This window comes from Zingiber officinale, chromosome 6A (genome assembly GCF_018446385.1).
Source record: "Zingiber officinale cultivar Zhangliang chromosome 6A, Zo_v1.1, whole genome shotgun sequence".
NCBI classification, from domain to species: Eukaryota; Viridiplantae; Streptophyta; class Magnoliopsida; order Zingiberales; family Zingiberaceae; genus Zingiber; species Zingiber officinale.
In genome coordinates this window covers 70980669-71004046 of record NC_055997.1, presented here as the reverse complement: position 1 = coordinate 71004046, position 23378 = coordinate 70980669, and the positions used below count along the sequence as shown (strand labels likewise).

General features: G+C 39.8%; 2 protein-coding genes across 3 annotated transcripts; both read right to left on the bottom strand.

Moving 5' to 3' along the window:
- Positions 1–7872: 7872 nt before the first annotated feature.
- Positions 7873–8938, bottom strand: LOC121994909. Its single transcript, XM_042548792.1, has 2 exons — positions 8239–8938; positions 7873–8147 (listed from the first exon to the last, which is right to left on the bottom strand). Exons 1-2 carry the CDS (start codon positions 8936–8938, stop codon positions 7873–7875), a joined length of 975 nt encoding a protein of 324 aa, XP_042404726.1.
- A 7880-nt stretch (positions 8939–16818) lies between these two features.
- On the bottom strand, positions 16819–20830 carry LOC121994055 (2,3-bisphosphoglycerate-dependent phosphoglycerate mutase 1-like). Of its 2 annotated transcripts, none has more exons than XM_042548234.1 (8): positions 20717–20830; positions 20223–20520; positions 19634–19857; positions 19355–19473; positions 19108–19264; positions 17950–18051; positions 17752–17871; positions 16819–17128 (listed from the first exon to the last, which is right to left on the bottom strand). In XM_042548234.1, the coding sequence occupies exons 2-8, from the start codon at positions 20491–20493 to the stop codon at positions 17084–17086; spliced, it is 1038 nt and encodes a 345-aa protein (XP_042404168.1). In that variant the 5' UTR covers positions 20494–20520; positions 20717–20830; the 3' UTR covers positions 16819–17083. The 2 variants fall into 2 exon arrangements, with proteins under 2 accessions (XP_042404168.1, XP_042404167.1); XM_042548233.1 differs by having other exon boundaries at positions 20223–20494; positions 20717–20823.
- Positions 20831–23378: the final 2548 nt, after the last annotated feature.

Below are 23378 nucleotides of genomic sequence, written 5' to 3'. Positions count from 1 at the left end.
GGGAATGGATATTGTCGGTCCATTTCCGATGGCGCAACGGAAATTTTTGCTAGTGGCGGTTGATTATTTTTCCAGTGGGTGGAGGCCGAGCCGCTAGCCAAGATCATCGAACAGATGGTCAAAAATTTATCCGCAAACACATCATATGGGTTTGGCATCCTCGCCGATTGGTTTCCGAAACGGGCGGAATTCACATGGAAGATGTTAGAGGATTGGTGCAAAAGCTACGATCGAGCAACACTTCACGTCCGTGGCTTATCCCGAGAGCAACGGTCAGGCAGAAGTAACCAAATTCTGCGCGCCCGGCTCGACCATTTGGGAGGAAGTTGGCCGGATGAAGTGCCGGGCGTCTTATGGGCCATCCGAACGACGCCGAAGGAAGGGACGGGCGTCACGCCGTTCCATTTGGTGTATGGTGGCGAGGCGGTCATTCCGGTCGAAGTCGGCGTCGAGTCCGCTCGGATCCAACATTACGATGAGGACAATGCCGAGCGGAGGAACATGGAACTGGATTTGGTCGAAGAAGAAAGAGCCAAGGCGTCCGTCCGGCTGATGGCATACCGGCAACGGATGAAGCAAAATTACAACTGCCGTGTAATCCCCAGATCATTCCAAGTCGGCGATCTTGTCTGGAAGAAAGTCAAGCTGGTCGGCGACGTCGGCAAACTGGAGGCACCGTGGGCGGGCCCCTTCAAGGTTATTGAAAAGCTCCGCTCGGGCGCATATTATTTGGAGGATGAAGACGGGCGGCAGCAAGATCGACCGTGGAGTGCAAATCATCTCCAGCCTTATCGAGCTGGATGAAAGGTGCACGAATGTAACTCATTTTTGTGTATATGCTAGTAGCCCGTGTCCTTGTAATGCAGGAAACAAAATTAATTCAAAGGATGGTCAAGGGTTGCGCCGATCGGCAGTATCGAAGTTAGCCGTAAAGGCCGTCGAGCTCCGACGTTAAATATCGAGAGACGAGCCGGCGTCTATAAACGTCCGAGCGGAAGACCGTCGAGCTCCGACGTTAAATATCGAGAGACGAGCCGGCGTCTATAAACCCTCCAAGCGGAAGACCGTCGAGCTCCGACGTTAAATATCGAGAGACGAGCCGACGTCTATAAACGTCCGAGCGGAAGACCGTCGAGCTCCGACGTTAAATATCGAGAGACGAGCCGGCGTCTATAAACGTCCGAGCGGAAGACCGTCGAGATCCGACGTTAAATATCGAGAGGCGAGCTGGCATCTATAAACCCACCGAGTGGATTAAAGCATCTAATGTCCCGAGGCACGCGATTTCGATGCCGTTCGATCGTCTATATGCTCCGAGCGGCCCAGTATCTAAAACTACTTGGCATTTGGTAAACGAGCTATGCCAGCAAAGAACACGGTATATTTTTCCGAGCGGGGAGATCACGGCGATTACTTTGTTAAGATCCCTTATGGGGGAGCACAAGAAATAATTATGGGCGAGCGGATAAACACACATCTTGGTTATGAAAGGAGACAGCAAATACAAGGAAAACATTGCATTAAAGTTAAAGCTTTAAGCCGAGCGGCCCAATTACACAAAAAAAGATGATATCCTAGCGAGTGGCCGAAATACAGAAAGCTACTCAATATAATCATAAAGGTCCCTGGGAATGTTATTCAGAAGCTCCACTTGATCGCCGGCCGGAATAGTAGTAGACTCCGGAAGAAGACTTTTAGACTTCAGATAAGTAGTGGTGGCGGTCATAGCCAAGTCGAAAGCTGTGTACATCCGCTCGCATATTTTCTCCGAGAATTCAGGCGAGCGGATGTAGCTCTGTCTTAAGGCCGCGATCCGACTTGGCTCGGCATCTTGATATTCATTGAACGCCGCCTGGGAACAGTAAGGGCCTCATTCAGATTCTGAATCTTAGCCGCGTCGGCCGAGCGGCCCGCCTTCTCCCGGTCGAGCTGCTCTGTCAACTCCTTTATCTTCAGCTCCAGGCCCCGAGCCTCAACGTTCTTCTTCTCCAGATCGGAGATAGCTGTATTCTTCCGAGTGGTGGCCAGGGTTATTTTTGTGTCGAGCGACTTGACTTGTCGCTCGGACTCGGCCAAGGCGTGGGCCTGATCGGCTGTCTTCTTCTGCTCGGCCGCCAGCAGATTTTGAGTTTTCTGCAGCTCCTTTTGCAGCTCAGAGTATGAAGGGCCCTGAGGGCGGACGGACCAACTGTTGCTTTCAGTTGTCGCAGCTCTTCATCCACCCAGGCCAAGCGGTTGGAAACCGCAATTTCCTCCAACCATCTTTGGCAAAAGAAAATTATAGTTATTAACGGCCGATCGGAAAGAATGCATACAAAACTTAGTAGAGCAAACTTACCCCCGTGGCCTCCCGAATATGGCTATTGGCCAAGTTTCCGAGGGGGATCAGCGCTGTGCGTGCCCGAGCATCGGCCCACATTTCAGCTAGGGGCCCTTTCAAGGTATGGTGTGCTCAGGCGCGGATGGACGGTCGGCCTCTGGCAGCAGCTCTTCAGTCAGTAGGTGAAGAGTGACCCGAATCGTGCGACCGTGACCGGGGGTCAGAAGCCGGCGTAGAAAACTGGGAATGAATGGTCGAGCGCTGGACAGAATGGCGAGCGGGCGGAAGGGTGCTGATTGGAATAGCCTCCATTGGCGCGGCCGGCTCGTCCCATTCAGAAGGTGTCCGGTCGGACGAGATGTTTTCGGTCACTGGCGCCTTGCCTCGAGCGGTTGCAGTGACCCGCTCTGATGGTTGGACCGCGGAGGTCGCCGACCGCAGGGGAGTCTCCACTCGGCGCCTCTTCTGTAGAGGCTGCTCCTCCTCCTGAGCGGAACCTTCCTCGGGGGCAGTTGGTTCTCCAGGAGTGGCTCCGCTGGCCACATTTTGTTGAGAGGCCTGAGCGGGCGACTCAGCCTGAGTCCCACTCTCCCCTTCGTGGGATCCGACCAGCTGGATACCCAAAGCTTCCATTTCTCTGGCCGCCACGGCTTCCAGAGCGGCCGCCTTTCTCTTCAAAACGCCGGCCATCACTGAATCCATGACGATGTCCGCTGCAAAGGAAAGAAAAGAAATCAGTTAGCAATCAAAGCAAATGCCCAAGTAAAATTCTTACCGAAGCCGGTCGGAAGAGGAGTCTGTATGGGACTTAGGCCGAAGATGTACATCACTCCTTCGTGAAGAAGCTTATTGATGTCAAGTCGCAGACCGGCTAGCATATTTGCAGCATAGAGGTAGTCCGGTCGGGTCTTGAATTTCTTCAACTCGGGAGTGGGGGAGTCTGACTTGCCACTTTTCGGGAAGGTGGCCCGATCGGGCATACGGATGTAGAAACAATAATCCTCCCAATGTCTATTGGAAGTAGGAAGTTTGTTAAAAAAGAACAAGCCGGGCCGAGCTTGGAACATGAAGGTGACCGGCTCGGCTTGCTTGGGGTAATAGAAATAAAAGAAGACCTCCGGTCGGAGGGGATGTTGTGAATCTTAAACAAAACGACAACACCGCAGAGGAGACGGAAGGTATTGGGTACTAAACTGCCGAGCGGCACACCGAAAAAATTACAGACATCTATGATGAAAGGATGTACAGAAAACGAAGACCAAGAGACGAGCCGACGTCTATAAATCATCCGAGCGGAAGACCGTCGAGCGGAAGGACCGGCTAAACGAATTTCGAAATCCTCTGGGATTTCAAATTGTCTGTCAAAATATCAAGTCCCGTTGTTCGAATCGGAATTGCATAGTAGTGTACCATGGGCCGAGGGACCGATCTTCTGGATGAAGAGCTAGCCATGGGCCGATCGGAAGGAGTCAAAAGGCAAAAGGCGGAGAAAAACAACAGCAAACGAAAGGAGGCTTCAAGGATCGAAACGAGAAAGAAATGCGGAGGAAACACCGGAAAGGAGGAAGGAAAGATATACTGGGAAAGGGATCAAGGAAAAGGCGCCGGAGAGCGTCGGAGAGCAGAAACAGGATCGCCGGAGCTCCAAAGCGCAGGGGGAAATGGTCGAAATCGCGGAGGCCAGTGAGGGAGAGAAGAAAACGAAGAATTTATAGGGTGAAGGCCGGGCGGCCTCCACCGTTGGATCCAGGTCACGAGACAAAGCATGCATCGAGCCGTCCATTTCGAATCGCTCGATCACATCAAAACACCACGCCACCGCCGCCGTACGATGATGCTCCACGTGGCATTCAATCATTCGGAGCATTTAATGAAAGCACGCTCAACCTTAATGTCAAGATTGGCGCAAACGAGGAGATCCGGTGAATGCCATTGTTGATTCGCTAAGGCTACCTCTATGGTTGGCGAGCGGAGGATACCAAGACGAGGAGCCGCCGGCGATTCTTAGTCGGTCGACGGACTATTCGCCTCCCGACTAGACTTGAAGGGAGGCAAGTGATCCTAGTAAACAGGGGACCCGCTGGAGTCAACGCCACGGGAAGTCACAGCGCGGTTGTCCATCCCGAGGGGTCGTCCGACCGACGGCCGCCGCCTGGAATCGAACGTCCGAGAGGGACGGGTCCGATCGGTCCGACCGAACGATATTCGGTGATGGTTAAAGGCGCCTGTCAAATCGTGGTTCAAGCTCAATGGGAAAGGTCGCAAAGCCGAGCGGACTGCACGCTCGGCCAAAGCCATAAGGTAATACTGCTAATAGTCTCCACAAAGCACGTGATGGAAAATCTCCCCAAGTAAACAACCGCATATGTCAGGCCGGATGTTGAGGTTGTTGTCCGCCCGGACGCCAGATCTGGAGCAATGGGGAAAAGGACAAGGGACGTCTTTTTCTGACAGCAGGTATGTTTCACGTGTAGGTCATGCTCCAAATCTTGTGACAGGGGATTCCACTGTCCCATCGAGGACATGCTGAGACTGTAGCAGTATGGGTTAGGGAAGCTCACTGACAAGTCCTTACTGGGGTATGGGCCATGGACACGTGTACACCTCGGCAGGTGTACACTCACTTCTTCGTTGTCCTATATAAAGGCCCTCATTCTTCGCCGGAGGTACGCATTCTACGATTTTGGAAGCCGCTGCTTTGCTGCTTGCTTGCCTGACTTGAGCGTCTCCCGGCCCGACTTCTGTGCAGGTTCGCCGGAGCTTCGGGAGACTGGTCGAAGATCTACGTCAGCGACAAGGAGAGCGCCCCGTGCCCAGCGTCCGTTGAGTCAGCGTTCGGACAGGATCAGCTACTATTTATAATTTATAAGGAACTGATAACATGATCTTCTGTGTGACACCTTACACCATGTTATCTACAATATAAATTAAATGGACAACTGCATTTAACATAAATGCAGATATTTGACCAATGTGATTCTTATTTCAAACTAAGTGTTTATACAAAAAGCTAGACTTTTAGTATACATTCTAAGATCTTCTCCACCATCCATAATCCAACCTTGTGCATTTGAAGCCATAGTTGTCAATCGAGCATAGCGCCCTGTAGCGCAAAGGGTGCACATGGCTATAGCGCATAGTGAATAGCGTAGCGAGGGTTATTTGAAAGTATAGCGCCACAAGTATATAAATATATAATATATAGTATTTAGTAACATCAATCCAATAGTTCATACTTAAATAACAAATATATAGGTTCAAGGCATATAAAACCTCAATTCTAAAAATAAAAAAAACATAATCTAAAATTCATCTTCATCTTCTTCATCAAGATTGAGACCATCTTCTTCATTTGGAATTGTATAATGCTCGGCATCATTCTCCTCTTCACTTTCCTCATCAAAATTGAATTCATCCTCTTCATCTACAAGATTAAGTGTAGTAGATATTCCTATTACCCTTTTCCCTCTAGACTTAGATGTGGACGCTTTCAAACTTCCTGTAGGTGCGTAGATGTAGGGGTCGCTTTTGAGGCCCCTTTGAATTTTCTCAATGTATAAGGAGCTTCATTTACTCTAACAACATCTGCAACATCTAGCCAAGTCAAATCATCACCATCATGAACAAAGTCAAGCTCTTCATCCTCCAGTCTCCCTACCAACCATTCATTTCCATCATCTGCTTCACTCAATATGATAGGATCGATGGTTATCACGACTATCATATCTATGCCTCAGATGTACTTAATGAACACCAAATCATTTGGGCGTTTTTGCTCCAATCTATTCCTTTTCTTGGAATGAAGCTGCGCACGAGACATGAGAACAAATTCACAGTAATAAAAAATAAAAGGTGTAATATTATAAAGTGTTGGATCCTGGGATAGTTTTGATGTAATCAACCAAGTTAAAGTTAGGTCCTATTGTGTTTGACCTTTGTGTCTAAGTGTGCAGGAGCTTAGGAATATAAGAAGTCGAGTGGAAGACGTAGCTAGCGAGAATGATGACACAGGAAGAGAGTCGACGGGCTCGGTGCATTCGAGGGACAAGGTGTTGCGGAAGAGTACACCAGTGGACGAAAAGGACGTGTGCAACGTTTCGAGGGACGAGAAGCCGGAGCAGAAGCTTGCTTGAGAAGAAGGCTAGAAAATAGATCCAGGTGAGCCCTATTTTGGATGGTCGTGATCACTGAGGCGATCGGAGTAGCAGAAGAGCGAAAGGAGGCTGGAATTGCTGCTGGAGGCGCCTTCAAAGTGAATTGAAGGCGCCTTCGCACCTTCACTGTGGAAGGCGCCTTCCATGGCTGGAAGGCGCCTTCGATGAACAGTACGAAGGTGCCTTCTAGTCCTATGGAAGGCGCCTTCGACCAGGCTAATTTTACCGTTACCAAGGGATAAAGCTTTATCCTTTGACGTCTCGCCGAAGGCACCTTTCAGTCTGTTGGAGGCACCTTCCACCCACGGATAGAGTTTCCTAGGAGCTATAAAAAGACCCCTGGAGCTAGGAAATAGACAACGACTTTTGAATCAACTCTGGTTTTAATTTCCTAGCAACTTTCTAAGCTTTCAACGAGTGTAAGAGGTTTCTCCACTTTCAATGAAGGAGATTTTCTTTTAGTGCTTTCATTGGTTTTGGATTAACAACCACCTAGGTTGTAACCAAGTAAATCTGGTGCCTCGTCTTTTAAGTTGTTATTTTCATTTACTATTATAGTTACTTTTAATTAGAGTTGAAAGAATGAGAAATGTATTATTTTCTTTTTCAGGCAATTTACTCCCTCAAGCCGACTGCCAAGGGTCCCAACATAAAGGCTTACATGTTCAAACACACTCCAATTGCGCTCACAACCAGAAGAGCTACAAGTGAGACTGAGTATCTTTTGGGCAAGTCTTTGCAACTTTGGTGTCGAAGCTCCATATGAGTTCCACCATGCAGCTAGTTAATAACAATAGTTATATTAATATTTCTCATTGAATTTATTTCAAAAAAAAAAATAAGGTGTAAACATATTTTCATACCTGGTGATACAACCTTTCTCATTTGGATTGCAATTTGCTTCCCAAAAAGACCTTCGACTTGTTTGTATTTTAACAACTCTGTATGTATTGTTCCCTCTGACTCAGGATCATCAGCCAACCTACTGATTGAATTGTACAACCCCATAACTACTTCTTCATCTTGTTCTATCTCAAAATTTGAGTAAAAGAACTCGGGGTTTAAGAAATAACCCGCTGCATGCAAGTCTTGATGGAGCTGCAACTGCCACCTATGGTCAATTATCTCAAAAACATCTTTGTACCTATCCTCATTATTACCAAAGGCTTTTGCTATTTTCTCCTTAGTCCTATCCATTAACTCATGTATATAACCCATGGCAGGCTTCTTCTCCCCATCCACCAACCGAAGTACCTCCAATAATGGGCCACCAACTTTCATAGCATAAATGATGGAATTTTAAAACGAAGGCATCAATATAATTTTCTGTGCTTGCTTACCAGTCTGTTCCTTCGCGAATTTGATTTTACTCCAATTTTTTTGAAGTAAACATCTTTCTCAAATTTGCTTATGCTGCTGAAAGCTTCCCATAGTCAAGAAAGCAGTGGCAAAACGAGTTTTAGCTGGCCTTATAAGGTCTCTTCGGCAGGTGAACTCTCTCATCATGTTTAACAACATAGTTCGGTTGTAAATATATCCGTTAACAATGATTGCCCGCTCAAGCACCCTCTTCAAATTCGGCATTTTGAATATGTCCTCAAACATCAAATTCAAACAATGTGCCGCACACAGGGTCCAATACAAGTTTGGATATTTATCCATCAACTTCTTTCCTGTAAAGAACAAGAGCATAATAGGTTAGTTAATCAAACTAATTTATGAAATTTAAAAGATGATGTAAGTTAGTATATTAGATTTTCTCACCGGCAAAAACATTATTCGATGCACTGTCGGTGACCACTTGAACAATATTATGCACCCCAACTTTTTGCACAAATTTGTCAAGCAACTCAAGCATCTTCTCACTAGTATGAGAGTAGCTAGATGCATCAACTGATTCAATAAACATGCTTCCTTTTGGGGTATTCACTAAGAAATTGATAAGTGATCTCCCCTTTCTATCTCTCCACCCATCAACCATTAAAGTACAACCATTCTTCACCATCTCTTCTTCATTCTGTTTCAAAATCAGTATTGTATTATGGCTGATCTCTTCTTTCAAAAGAGGTTCTCTCACCTCATGATAACTAGGTGGTTTCATCCCAGGACCATATTGTCCAATTGCTTCGATCATTGGCTTGAAACTATCATATTTGACCGCATTGAATGCGATTCCAGCATCATACATCCACCTTGCAAATTTTTGAGCTGCATCAGACCTCTTTTTTTTTTTTTGAACTTCATTAAGGGGTCCTTTGCCACCTTGATTCTTGGCTTCTAGCTTAAAGAAAGCATTTATAGGCCCCAACTGCCGAGGTTTTTTGGGCTGTAATATTGACGAGTTGACCGAAGAAGACATAGATGTCGACCTCTTTCTACTAGAGGGATCCTTGTGTGACTCAATATCATCTCCTTGCTCTTCTTCTATGTCAAAAACATCATCAAAGTGAGGTATGGAATCCATGACAATTTTTTGGGCTAACTTTTCTTCAAAGTGATATTTCATTTCTTACTTAACCATTGCTGGGACTTTTGGACAAAGTTTTGTATTTTTAAATCCTCCAACAAGATGTTGTTTGAGCCTTGTTATCCCACCCTTTGTAACTTTTTGGCAAAAGTTACAGTATTATTCCATCAACAATCTTGTCTGGGTTGACCATCCTCTCATAATTCCATCCAATATCTTTTTTTTTTTTAATATCTTCTTGTAAGTTTTCCATCTAACTCTGAAAAATAAGGAAAAAACAAAACTTTAATCAATGTGGAATGGGGTGTGTTTATTACCAAGGTAATATATTTCTGGATAGATTAAAAAGAAGATATAAAAACAAGGTAATATATTTCTGGATTAATATTCCAGAATCCAAAAACATTTATATTTCTTTGTTATTAACAAGGTGTCTGTTTTGAACAAGGTTTCTTCTTTACTTATAACTTTTCCTTATTTTTATATCTTCTTTGTAAGATTAAATGTTCTAGAATCCAGAAATATTTATTTCAAGATGTGCACACTCATTCATCAAATAGGCGCAGATAGAGAGGAATTGGGTGTGTTTATTACCTTGTAATATTCATAAACGAAGTGCACAACCAGTAGAAGGAGGAGAAGGTTGCGCATAGTGGAAGAAGTAGGAGAGTGAGGCGAGGGAGAGACCAGAGGAGAAGTAGTCGTCCCTTGCACAGGTTTCTTAGGAGAGCAGTGAAATTAGCGATCCAGTTTTAAAAAAAAGAATGGGTAGGGTTTTTTAAGAGGGTTTGAGAGCAGCGATCCAATTTTTTTTAAAAATGGCCCCCAAAAAATTATGTAATGGGCCTTTAAAAAGTGGGCCTAAAAAATTATGCAAATGGGCTAAAAAAATAAATCTGTGCTACACTTTGCAATAGCCCTGTTACGGGCGCTATTGCCATCCTCACTATAGCGAGGATAGCGCCAATAACGATCGTTATTGTTAAGATCGTTGCGCGTAGCCCCTCATCACCCCAGGCCGTCGCCTCGCCTCACTATTCGCTATAGCGAGGGCTATTGACAACTATGTTTGAAGCATCTTTTGCAAGAAGGATATCGACATTTCTTTCCTTTCTCTTTTTTGTTTATTCAATAATTTAGTATTAAATTAGACAAATACTAGATTATTCAATCTGTTAACAACCAACCTATTTATTTTCTTTGTATGAATCTAAAAAAAAAGAGTAAATATTATAGTTAGTAACATGAATATAAAACTTTAAAAATTAATGCTTTACTTTAATTAAAGACTTAAAGTTTAAAACTTACTACTTCGAATGCACTCCAATTTCTTTCACACCCAGATGAACTTGTAGTTAATGAAAGTATCCTCAATGCTACTCCTAGCAAGTTGGGTGCGTGAGCACCGTATGTACTCCACCATACACATGGATCAAATGTTTTTTCAAATAACTCAGTTTTATCTCTGTATTTTGCAAATTCTTTGTTAATAATTGTATCTTGTAAATCTAACTCATTGACATGCAAAATTTTCATACATTCAAAAATCCCTATTGCGACCTCTTCATAAAGAGCAATAGAACTATTTTTATAGTAAAAAATAGGGATTCAACGAAAATACAATGGTTTGCAATAGTGCATCAAGTCTATCCTTCATTTTTGACTCAATAATCATTATGATAGACTGATAGTTTGATTCCACACTATTTAGGGCTACCTTGATACCTTCTTTAGCTTGAAGAAGCTCCCTATATAGAAACCCCATGGATGACTTTCTATCTCTATCTACCAATCGAAGAACTTTTACCGAAGGAGTAAATATTTTCTAACAAAGGGTCACACCATTCCAAATACTCATGCTCATCATAGTAAAGTAAGTCAATTTCCCGTTGTTTGTTTTTGACCATTTACATTTCTCCCACATATCACTTGTAAGCATGACCCTTAAACTAGATTTTTTTTCAATCAAATTTTACAATGTGAGGAAATTTGATGCAAACCTGGTAACTCTTGGCCCGACTATATCTCTCTTCTTCGTGGAACTTCTCATCAATGACAAAGTTTTATGGTGAGCATAAATGAAAATGGTAAAAGACTTGGCTTGCTCAATAACCATTCTATATCGTGGAAACTTGTCAATACTTTCAAGCATGAGACTAACAATGTGAGTTGCACATGAACTCCAAAAGATCTCAGGTCATCAATTTAGCTGTATCCATACTATTGGTGGCATTGTTTGTTACAATCTGAACAATATTCTGAGCTCCTACTTGTTTAACACACTTGTCAACATACTCAAAAATAAGTTCAGTTGTATGTGTCTTGTTTGAAGATTCCTTAGACTCTAAAAATGTACTATCCAGCTTGCAATTAACACACAAATTTAAGATGATTCTTTTTCTATCACCCTATGTATTTGTCATGATCGAGCACCCATTCTTCTTCATGTTTCTTTAGTAGTTTCTTTGTTCTTTCAATTCCGGCTTTCAACAGTGGCTCCCTAAGCTGATATTGAGTTGGAGGATTGAATCCTGGTCCAATTTGACCCTTTGCCTCCATTAGTTGCTTGTAGCTATCATTATCAACAGTATTGAATGAGATTCTATTTTTATAAACCCATCTCTCAACATATTGCTAAACTTGTTGAGTTCTCTCTTTCAAAAGAGCTTCATTTATATTTTTTTTGGTGAAGCACTTTACTCCCACTGAAACCTATATTTTTTGGAGCAACTACCAATGCATATCTATTCATGGGGCCAAGTGGAAAAGATTTTTTTAATTCCATCTATCTCTTCAATTTCAGGACCTTCTTCTTTTAGAGAAATAGTCATCTCTGCTCTATAACTTTGTTCTTTCATTATTTTGTTCTTCTTTCTGTTCCTCCCTTCTAAAATAATCTGTTTACACTTATTTTTATATTCTTGAGATGCTTTCGACAACCAAATATATTTCTAGTTATATTTTTATGTGCTCCTTGATCTTATATACTCCCTAACATCGTTTTTTCATATAACTTGCATTTAATTTTATCGAGGTTCTTAGGATCAATCAGCATCCCATACTCCCATCCAATGTCATTTGACTTTCTCTTAGGAATTCCGGATTCGGGTTGAGTGACAGATGCTGTCGAAGATGGATTGCTTTCCATTATAATTGTGATAACATAAAAAGTGATTTAAGAATAAATTTAGAATATAAATCAGTAAAAAAACATTAATATAAATCAATAAAAAATATTATTAGAATATAAATGCGATTTATATAAATTAATAAAATTTATTAGATTTTTTTTTTAAAATTTTAAATATAAAATTTTGAATATAAATATGATTTATATAGATTAATAAGATTTATTAGATTTTTTTTAATTTTAAATGTAAAATATCATAATATAAATTAATTAATAATATTTATCAAAATTTTTAAATTTTAAATATAATTTTATTAAAATATAAATAAATTAATAAAATTTATAAAAAGATTTTAATTTTAAATATATTTTTATATAGTTTGTTTGGATAATTTAATTAGGGTGTATAAAACTATTCAAATTATCATATTTAAGTGAGAAGTTGTTTAATTAAATAAATAATTAATTAATTAAAAACAAAAACATCGTGAGCGTTGAACGCACTTGTCCGTGAACGAGTCTGTCGTTGCTAGACCATCTCATGACCCGAAAGCGTCACGGGAGGGAAAAAAATTATTACATAAATTGAAAAACCTACTGATTATTGAGCAGAGTCTTCTGGAGGAGGCGAGGTAGTCGAATTGGCGTGAGTGATTTAAATGAAAAAAACCGAAATTTTCGCGCCGCCCAATGTCGCCCAGCATCGCCTAGGCGCTAGGTCGCCTAGGCTAGCCACCTAGCATCGCCTATTTTGCTGGGCTGTCGAGCACCGCCTAGGCAGCTAGGTCGCCTAGGCTAGCGCCCAATACCTTTTTGGTGCAGTTGTCGGCCGCCGAGCGCCTAGGCGGCCGCCTAAGGTGTGTTTTGGGGCACTTAAGATATATATATATATATCAACTTAATCTAGTTGCATACTTGCATATGAAAGACGAATATCTTTTTTGGAAAATCATGAATCATGGACTTTTGGAGGAAAGTTATTATGGGTTAATAAAAATGATGGAAATGCTTGTTAGTAAGTGATTTGACACCTTTCTGATTATTCCTAAGGATTTTGAGGGGTTGTATATGAGAATCAGGCAGGCCATATGCCCTCTTAGCACAACCATTTTGAACCAAAACTTAGGTCTAGAACAAACTTGGCCACAGATTGTGCTTAGGCTGAAATACTGAGGCATTTAATTTAGTATGAGAGAAATGGAAGATAAAAGAAGTACCAAATTACCAACATAACATGATTATGTTTACTTTCTTGTGTTCCACATTAGTAGATTTTTTAAAAATCTTCCACTTATACTATTGACACAGATTTACCCTGATGTTGCTCTCTTCCTTTTTTATCTGGGTGCTAGAATCTAGATCTTCATTGTCAGTCATCCCTGTTCATTTCATTTATCATTTATGTTTGTTGCTTAGATGCATACTAACAGATGAATGTTAGATAGTTGTGACTATAAGAACAAAGAGATCGATTAGATTAGTAATTTTGCATTAGCAAAGGGAATGCTAACAAGGTAAGCATCATGGAGCCTGGAGATAGTGGTGGAAGTGGATCCTATTTTCAGTGGCTATCTGAAATTATATTCCCAAATTAGAATGAGCTAGTATACCCCAGTAGGAATTTGACATAATCCCTATGATTGTGAGCTTTACTGATATTAGCATGGCTGTGAAAACCAGACTGGACCAGTTGTTCTGACCAGAAAAATAGGAAAGTGGTTTTCGATCCTATCCAGTTCTCCAAATGGATCAGTTAATTGGATAGATCAAAACTTGGTTGAACTGCTAGTTTATCACACTGTGAAACCATCTGGTTTAGTATAAAGTGGATCCGTTTTGTTATTCTTCCAAACATTCACAAAATATCCATTTATCTACTATAATATCAAATGAGTAAAGATGTCTTCTTACAATTTTTACAACAATAACCAATAACATAAAAAATTTAAAAACTTTAGTTATTTACTTGACTGCCCTAGTGATCAAGTCTAATATTAGAGGGGCTAGGATGCCTTTTTACCAATATTTATATATATTTTTTATTTTAGTACATTAGATATTTATGTATTGATTAATAGATAAGAATAATCTTATAACTAGAATTTTAATATTGTTTATGTAGTTATGCAATTGGGTTTGTTAATTATGGCCAATCTGACCAATTTTACTTCTTCAGGTTAGTAGTTCTCAGTTTCATGTGAAATTCGACCAGTTGATTCATTGGTTGATCAGTGAACCATGTCGGCTTTCCAGTTTGATTTCAAATCCAATATTAGTAACTATGGATATTATATGGAACTTTCTTTTCATGTTCAGTCTAAGATTAGTAGTGCATGAAATATAGTTTGGGGCATCCCTAGTGTTGTCATTCACTTATTTCTACAATTACATTACAGTATTAGTAAATTACTCAGCTTATCTTTTGTGTCATTGCAGCATGACAAATTTCTCAGGATGAAAGAGTTGAAAGAGAATTGCAAGAGAGATTTGGAGATAATTAGCTTGGTTCCTTCAGAGAAATGATATCATAAATCATTTCCAATTTTTTTGATTCAGCTGTTAGGTCGTTTCACGAGGGTTCCTGACATGGAGTATAGTATCAAGTGGAATTTATTACTCAGAAAATTCTGAGAGACCGTTTAAATAATTAAAATTATTGTTCATAAATTACTTGGCGGTGCGACTGTTTATCATATGCTATAATATGCAATTGTTGTATATAGTGATCAGAAAGGAATAACCACGATACCATGAATGTTTCAGTTTCAAATATCGGTTTGCCCTTGGAGCTGGTTCATCACTTTAATCTCGTGATTCATTCTGTTTGATTAAAATCCAGCAAACACATGGAGCCATTGCACAAACTTGATTTGTTTCAATGACAAAAGGTCACTGCTCTTCACTCTGAACAATGATTATTTATAAGTGGGTTGAATTCAATTTTCCTTGTATTCTCATATTGCGGACAATATTTTATTCGTGTACTTTTGTTATCTGAAACTTAAGTTTAACAAGTGAGTCATGTTAGATTTCAGTAATAGACGCGCATAAGCTTTGAATGCAATGATTTTTATTTTTATTTTTTTGATAGCCCATGCCGACTGGTCTTTAGGTGAATGACTTTCTCCCTTGGTTTGTTAATTGGACAAATCTGACAGCACGACCGGTCCGGTGGCCTAGTAGCTTAGTTGGCCTAGTGGTTTGAACATGATGGTAAATTCCTTGCCGGTCTTGAGATTTAAATCCAACATGCGTAGGAGATCTTGCTAGGGCCTTGCCACTGTGCCGTACTAAGGGAGTTTGATAGTCTAGATATCTATGCCCTGTGATCCGATTAGTTTGGGGTGGGCAGTCTTCTCCTGTTAGGTAAATCTAAAAGTGCAACCGGGCCCGCCCGATGGCTTAGTACCCTAGCCGTCCTAGTGGTTTGAACATGATGACAAATTCCTTGCCGGTCCTGAGATTCAAATCCAAGATGCATGAGAGATCCTGTTGGGGCCTTGCTGCTGTGTCGTGCCAAGGGGTTTTTATAAGCCTAGATATCTAGGCCTTACAACCTGACTAGTTCTAGGGATGGACGACTTTTTCCCTGTTCGTCCACTAGGGTAAATATAAAAGTACGAACGGCCTGATAGCTTAGTAGCTCAGATGTCCTAGGGGTGGGTGACTTTCTCCCTGTTCGTCCATTAGTATAAATCTAAGAGTACGAACGGCCTGATAGTTTAGTAGCTCAGCTGTCCAGCGGTTCAAATAGGGTGACAAATTTCTGACTGGTCATGAGATTTGATCACAAGATGCATGCGAGATTATCAATGCTATAAAGTGCCCGTGATATCATAATGATAGAGAAAAAAAATCTTCTTATTTTTTCAGGTATCATCACAGGTTTATTTCTTCCTAATTTTTTGTTTTTCGACCGGAGCGCAGGATGGATAGTGTCTTTTCATGTCTCTTTTGTACTGCAGTATAAACTTTATTCCGTTGATTGGATTCATGAGTTAAGTGCTTGTTTTTTTTTTCTTCTTGTTATTCCCGTCCACTCCAAATCTCTTCTAAAACTTCTTTATTGACATTTTCCAAATGTGGTAGTTAAGTCATTAATGCTAATTAATTCATAGATTCCCTTTTGTGTCAAAGGTGTAGAATTTGGCAGTGATTGACAGAGATTGAGATGATACATACATATTTCGTAGTGAATATACTCAAGTAAGAGGGATATCCAAAGAAAGATTATACTCTTTATTAGATTTGGGTTTTAATTAATAAATCTATCCAATCTTTGTTCTGATTCTAAAATCTATGAGAATACTTATTAAAGCTATTTAACATTTTCAAGACCTCGTCAAATTTGTTGAATACTTCGTTAAATTTAATATTCCTTAAGTCTTTTATTTTGTGTTCATATATAATATTTTACAGCGCTGGTTTATTATTTCAAAGGAGAATTTAAGTTGCATGTTTTCATTCCACAAAAAACAAAAATAGGATGAGCTCTGAGAAGAGTAAAACTTTTTAGTTATCAAACTACAAAGTGAACAAAATACCTCACTCAATGCATTCATGAAAGTTGAAAATGAAGTCCCAAGGCATAGCACAGTAGATGACGGATACATGATATTTTTAACATAATGACCGAGATCAATTCTCAAAAAATAATAATATAAAATTTATCCTATCAAATACCTAACATTTGTATATTTATATTTACCTTTCTCCATATCCGTAGGACCGACACTAAGAGGAGCCGTTAAGGTAGCAGATTTTTTTTTTAGTTATTTTTTATGAAAGTCGAAAATGATACATGTTTTTAATGTGACCTAACTAAGAACATGAATGCGTTATTGCAAACAGAAGACCACCGAAATGGAGGGATGGATGGACCATGGTCAAGCTCAAGCAGTCGCTAAAAAAATATCTTGAGCAGTATCCAAGAATGTCTGAAAAAAATATGGTAAATCACCAAGTTCAAATCATACTTTAGAATGTACCAAGATGAACCAGGTTTAGTGGTGTTATTCTGGCATATCGTCCAGTTTCTGTCTGTAGAGAGCCAAGTTCTGCAGCCATGAAATAGAGAAAGGTAACATCAATGAACAACCAGAGATGAAAAACATTATAGTATCTCAAGAGATTAGTAACTTGATCATAATAAAGGAATGAATAAAGAATTATTTAATACAGCAGTGTGAGTAAAGTGAAAAATAAGATCAAAAGATTAACAGAATGTTAGGGAGTATGGATATTTGCCATAATAAACATATGAGCTGAGAGAATCTTGGCAAAACGTTGTAAAAAGACACCCTTGCATTTTATATAGACAAAGTTCTAAGCTGGTGAAACATACGATATTTTGGTTCTTATGCAGTAGAACTACAAAATATTAAGGTGAATTTTCACTAGAGAGTAAAGACTAATAACTTTCTGGTTTTAGTCCAATTAACACCCAAAGTATAACAAGGGAGTATGGAATTTGAAAGTAGAAAGTTTCCATGCAGTTCAGCAAGCTTCTTCAAACAAGAAAGGTACTAGTGGAGTCTTTCAAAAAGAAAATAGGGAAGGAATTTCCATGAATCTAACTAGTCAGGAGTCATTCACCTTCAGTTTCGTAACTTAAGGTTAAAGATGAAAAATTTAGAAAACTAAATTCAACTGAACAAATGGGCAGAGCCCTCATAAATACCTTGGTGTAAGCATAAACACCAGCCTCTGAAGGCCCTGTAGGGTTCCCTCTCCTAATAAAGTTTCCTTCTTTGAATACGTAGAGCATTGGGATGCCAGTGGACAGCTCAAGATTTATCACCTGAGGAATTGTAACATTAGTGCACAGCCAACTGCTACTGCTACTAGAACTCAAAGAAACTAGTTTCAGTCTGCTCACCTCTTGAGAAGTTAAATTGTCAAGATACATAATGATTGACCTTAGGGAATTTCCATGTGCAGCAATCATCACATTTTTTCCAAGCGAGAGCTGCGGTTCAATCTGTCATGGAATCTATTTCAGGGTGCATAAATGACCATAGATATGGTTCTTCGCATATCAGTTTGAATCATGTGTTATAAGAACCACATCAGTTTGAATCAATGCAAAATAATCATTTTGTAGGTTATACATCATCAATATAATATTGATCCATTCTAATAGAAGGTACATTTCAAATTTGTGAAGGGCAAAAAACCCCAAAAAGTTCTTGGTCAAATTACTTGTTTTAGTTAGAGTTAGTTCTCTACTTAACAGAAAAAAATAAAGGAATTGCTAACTAGCAATACAAAAGAAATGAAGAGAAAAACTTAAAATTAAAAGAAAAAAAAATCCAAGAGTATGGTCACTCAGCCAAGAACAAATCTCTACACGAATTTAGAATAAGGTGAATTCCAATGCAAGTGTAACATTTAAAGTCAAATAAAATTAGCATAAAGTTCCATTGCAAATTTAGCATGATTTGGTAGTTGAGAACCTTTGCTGTGTCACTATTTAACAAAAAAAACAACACACATTCATGTGTTCTTAGGATTTGATTGATAACTAAATCCTTGGTCCCTCTAACTACATACACTGTTGTAATAAATTTCCATTAATCAATAGGTTATCTAGTTTGGGATGGTAAGTTGTACTTGGTAATCAATTACATATGGAGATAAATGACATTTTGTATCTAATTCTAGCAAGGAAAAAAAGTGCATCTAGAGCTCATTTTCAGAACCAGAATGTGATGCTGTAAGTAATAGAAAATTTTCTCAAATTTTAGAGTACACCTTTGGTTTAAAATTATGACAATTCAGCTAAGTTCTCATTATCCAAAAGGAAAGAAAACTAGTTTGACAAAATAAAGGATTGCAAAATCAACAGTTAGCACATTACAAGACAAAGTAAAGTGAACCATATAGCCTCTCCTTAAACTAAGACACACTAGGTACCCATACTCCAGTTATCATAAAGATTTTGGTAAGGAAATCTTAGCAAGCCCAAAATGCAGCAAAAAATGCAGTATTGACAAGTCAGCATATATTACTGAAAATAGATTTTGAGCATCCTTACTTGTTCCTTGAAATAAGACACAGCTCTTTGAGCACACATCTCCAAACTCTCACCATTTGGGGGAGGGATATTAAAACTGCGACGCCATTCATGAACTTTCTCTTTGCCAAACTGATCAGCTGTTTCTTGTTTGTTAAGCCCTTGTAATTCACCATACCTGGACAGAGACCAGATACAAGCAATGTAATGTTTTCTTCAAGTAGTAGAGCATCTCCAAAAACCATAAAGTGAGACAATTATTACTCACATTCTCTCATTCAATTGCCAAGCAGTTATGACAGGAATGGACTCTTTTTTTGTTTTTGCACTATAAACGTTACTCCATGTCTGAGCCTGTTCAGATTCATTGTGCACAATGATTGGAACCTGAAAAATGAAAAGGGTCTCAACAACACATCCTATAGGAATATAAACAAAAAAAACCTTGAGAATTGTGGAACATAATCACATATATAATTCTGAGACTATCCATTTAAAGATAGTTAGAATAATGACAAAGCTGATGAAGATAGCTCAAAAGTGAAACCTTCTTACTGCGATGCTGAGCCATTGCAAGCATAGCAGTCATCTGAGCACGAATTAGAACAGATGTATAGATCATATCAACAGGAATGCTGCAAATCCTTTTACCAGCTTCAATTGCTTCATTTGCACCCTTTTGCGTCAAAGGTACATCAACGCAACCCGTAAAAAGATTTTTCTCATTCCACATTGACTCACCATGTCGAAGCAATATGAGAGCAGTTTCATCTACAAAAGAATAAAATTAAAGTGAATAACTTTCGCCTTTCCACAATATAAAAGGGGGGATTTAAGTTTGAAAACTGAGATGAAAACATTGCTAAAAAAAAATGTGGCAACTGGAATGATATCTTAACTGGGTTATAATGGGAGACAGATTTTCAAGAGTAGCTTATATCCTCTTTTATGCAAACAGGGTGGTCAACTCAAGTTTCTAATGCATGAATCAATTTCTGGAGCTACATCCATGGCTCAACAAACAACAGATAAAGTACCTATTGCATATAAGGAGAATCTATACGCACTGAGAACTTACTATTTCCTTTATCGTTATCACAGGAACTGCTGAAAATCTGTAGACAATGAGAACTTACTATTTCTTCTATGGTTATCACAAGAACTGCTGATTGAAGACGACTCAATTGGATCAGCAACTAAAAACTGTGAACCCGACATGCAAGCCATACTCAACTTCCAAATCTTGAAATGTAAGTTATCTTGTCTGAACAATCGCAGATCAGTGTAAAAGCTCTTGTTGACCATCCTCAGTTGAGAGCTTCCAGCTAAATTCTGTGAGCCATTACTGTGATTCTTCATTTGGCCTTGCATGCAACCCATGGCATGCAAATGTGCTCCGGTAGCCATTCTGAAGAAGTTCAATAAAACAAGTACCTGAATAAAATTTTTGAGAAAAAATCAAAAGGACGCCCTCATTTTCATTATCATTAAAAGAATGCCTCATGTTGGAAAATATCAAAACGACGCCCCACCCTACAACGTCCCGATCAACCCCATTCGGAGATTCCACACACCCAACCGAGCATCAAATCAAACGCCGAAAGTGATAGAAAATACTTCAAGATCTCACCTTTTAAGGGGATTTGAGGAGCTCCGAAGACGAGAAGTGATGCAGATGTAGCCAGGGAAGGGAGATTTGGTGGAGTGATCTGCCCGATTCGTACTGCGCCAACGGAATATAGAGAGGGAGAGGAAGAGGAACAAGGTGCGGCCTTGCAGTAGGTTTAAATTGTGTCAATGGGCCGGTCCGGGCCGGCGGTCCAGATCTTGAAGATGTGTATCAACTCGAAATTCGAATCTTGATTAGATCCCATGGCTAATGTATTATTATTATTTATTTAAGTTGGTGCTACATACAAATTATAGCCAATTAAAATTATAAAGGAAACAAATATTTAATCTGTGAAATTATTTAGAGAAGATTACAATATTTTTTTTCTAACATATTAATTCTAGATATAAATTGAATTTATTATGTTCTTATAATTAAAATTAATGGAAATACAAGTGTCCTTAAATTATACTAAACAAAAAAATACTGAGTACAGTAAGATGAAATAAGCAAATATTTTATTACAATAACTTCTTAAATTATACTTCCACTACTTGAATTGCGCTTCTTTCCCTTTCATTAATATCATGTATTTCATATTTTGCTTATAAGTGCTTCTCTAACTTATATCACAGAATGAATATAAATAATACATGATTACCATAAATCCTTGTAAACAATATAGTTAGTGTTGGATATGTGTAAATGGAGAAGAAGTAGTAGAGGATAGAAGTTCCATTGTGAATGAGACTTTAGTCCCATATTGAAAGTTTCAATACTTGATGGTTAATTTATATTGTTTCACAAGCATGTATGTTGTGAATAAATACTTGAGTAGAAGTTTTTTTTTTGTGTGTGAGTGTGCAAGGGGACTCATCATGAGAAATGAGTTTGATGTCATTGCCATATTTATTGGATATACACGTAATAGCAGTATGTGTTTTATGCGTTTCCGTATAAGATCCGAGAGAATGCTAGCTCTTCAAAATGGACATACGGAATACAACCACGTTGGCTTGTGTGTGAGCACGACCTATGCCTCTAATTAAATTAACTGACATTTTACCACCTAAATTATTCTTTTTGCCTTAACGCTTAAATAAGAAATGCACATTAATATAATGTATGTGACGTTTCTTTAGCAAATAAAGAAGTAACTGTTGGAGTAATCCCAATGATCCGTGCGATCATGTGTTTTGGTATTTGGGCAAAAGGTTTAAGTTAGGTTCACCCTTATATTTGATATGTGTATTTGAGTTGTGCAGGTTTACAGGATACACATATGACTCAGGTTGATGGCTTTGGGTCCGGTGAAGGATGGAGCATCCAAGGGACCGTGGACAAGGCAGCAAGGATAAGGGCAGAGGGAAGCGACTTCGAGGCATACGCGAAGGATGACATTGGGGCAAGTCACGGGCTTAGGTGCATCCGAGGGACGAGAGTCAAAGGAAGTAAGCTTGAAGGCAAGAGGTTAAGGTTGCAACGAAGAGTCAAGTGAGTCGTAAGGGTGAGGGTCCAAGTGCTGAGAGATTGTACTCGAGTACCAGTCGACTAGTAGTTTCATTAGTCGACTAGGCAGTCGGCTGGAAGTGAACAAAATGTTTCTGTTCGCTCTGCCAATGTGGAGCAGTTGACTGGTACTTTTACCAATCAACTGGTATCGAACCGTTGGGATGTAATGGTCGAATCTCCACAGAGGGCAGTCGACTGACATTTTCACCAGTCGACTAATAAGCGAGGTTTTCCAACCCATGGCCTATATAACCAAGATTTGGGAGTTTGGTTATAGTTGACGAAATTGGACTTGGTTAAAGTCTAATTAGTAGTCTACAAGTACTCAAGGTTTTTCTTGTGTCCAAGAGGTTTTGGTGAGTTTGTGGCGAGGTTTCTCCATCCACAAGGAGATTTGAGTTAGCCGAAGTTTTCAGGAAGTTATCCACCAACGGATCAGGATCGTTCACCTTATGGATAGCCGTGGAGTAGGAGCTTTATCTCCGAACCATGTAAAAGAATCATGTTAGCGTTTGTATTCTTGTTTGCCTTCATTGCTTTAGTTTGTGTATTTCTGCTTGTGCACTAACGTTTTGTAGAGAAGCAATTGAATTGGGCATGATCTAGCTATCCATCCCCCTTCTAGCCAGTCACTGATCCCCTACAAGTGGTATCAGAGCGAGGCCGCTCTCCATTGGACTAACCGCCAAGGAAGCAAAGATGACTGGCTTGATAGAACCGCCAAAGTTTGAAAGAGGAAGCTTATGGGACATCACCTTTTGGTTGGTAAAAATGATGAATTTTTTCGAGACGGATTGGGACACAATGATGGTGGTGGAAGAGCCATTCGAAGTCCCGAGAGACAAGAAAGGGAAGAAGCTTCGACCACGACATTGGACAGAGGAGCAAACCACACGATCGGAGGTAAATTCAAAAGTAATATCAGTTTTGATTAAAATTCTACCTTCTAATGTGATAAGTCATGTAGGTGAATACAAGAATGCCCACGAGTTGTGGAGCAAGGTAAAGATGGTTCTAGGAGAAGAACTCATGCCTACACAAGGAGAAAGAAAATTCGAAGAAAAGGAAGAAGTGGCTCAATTAGAGGAGGAACAACCGGAAGTCGATTCATGCTCAATTTCCGAGGAGGAGAAGGATGAAGGAAGGGCATGCATAAGTGTGGATGAGG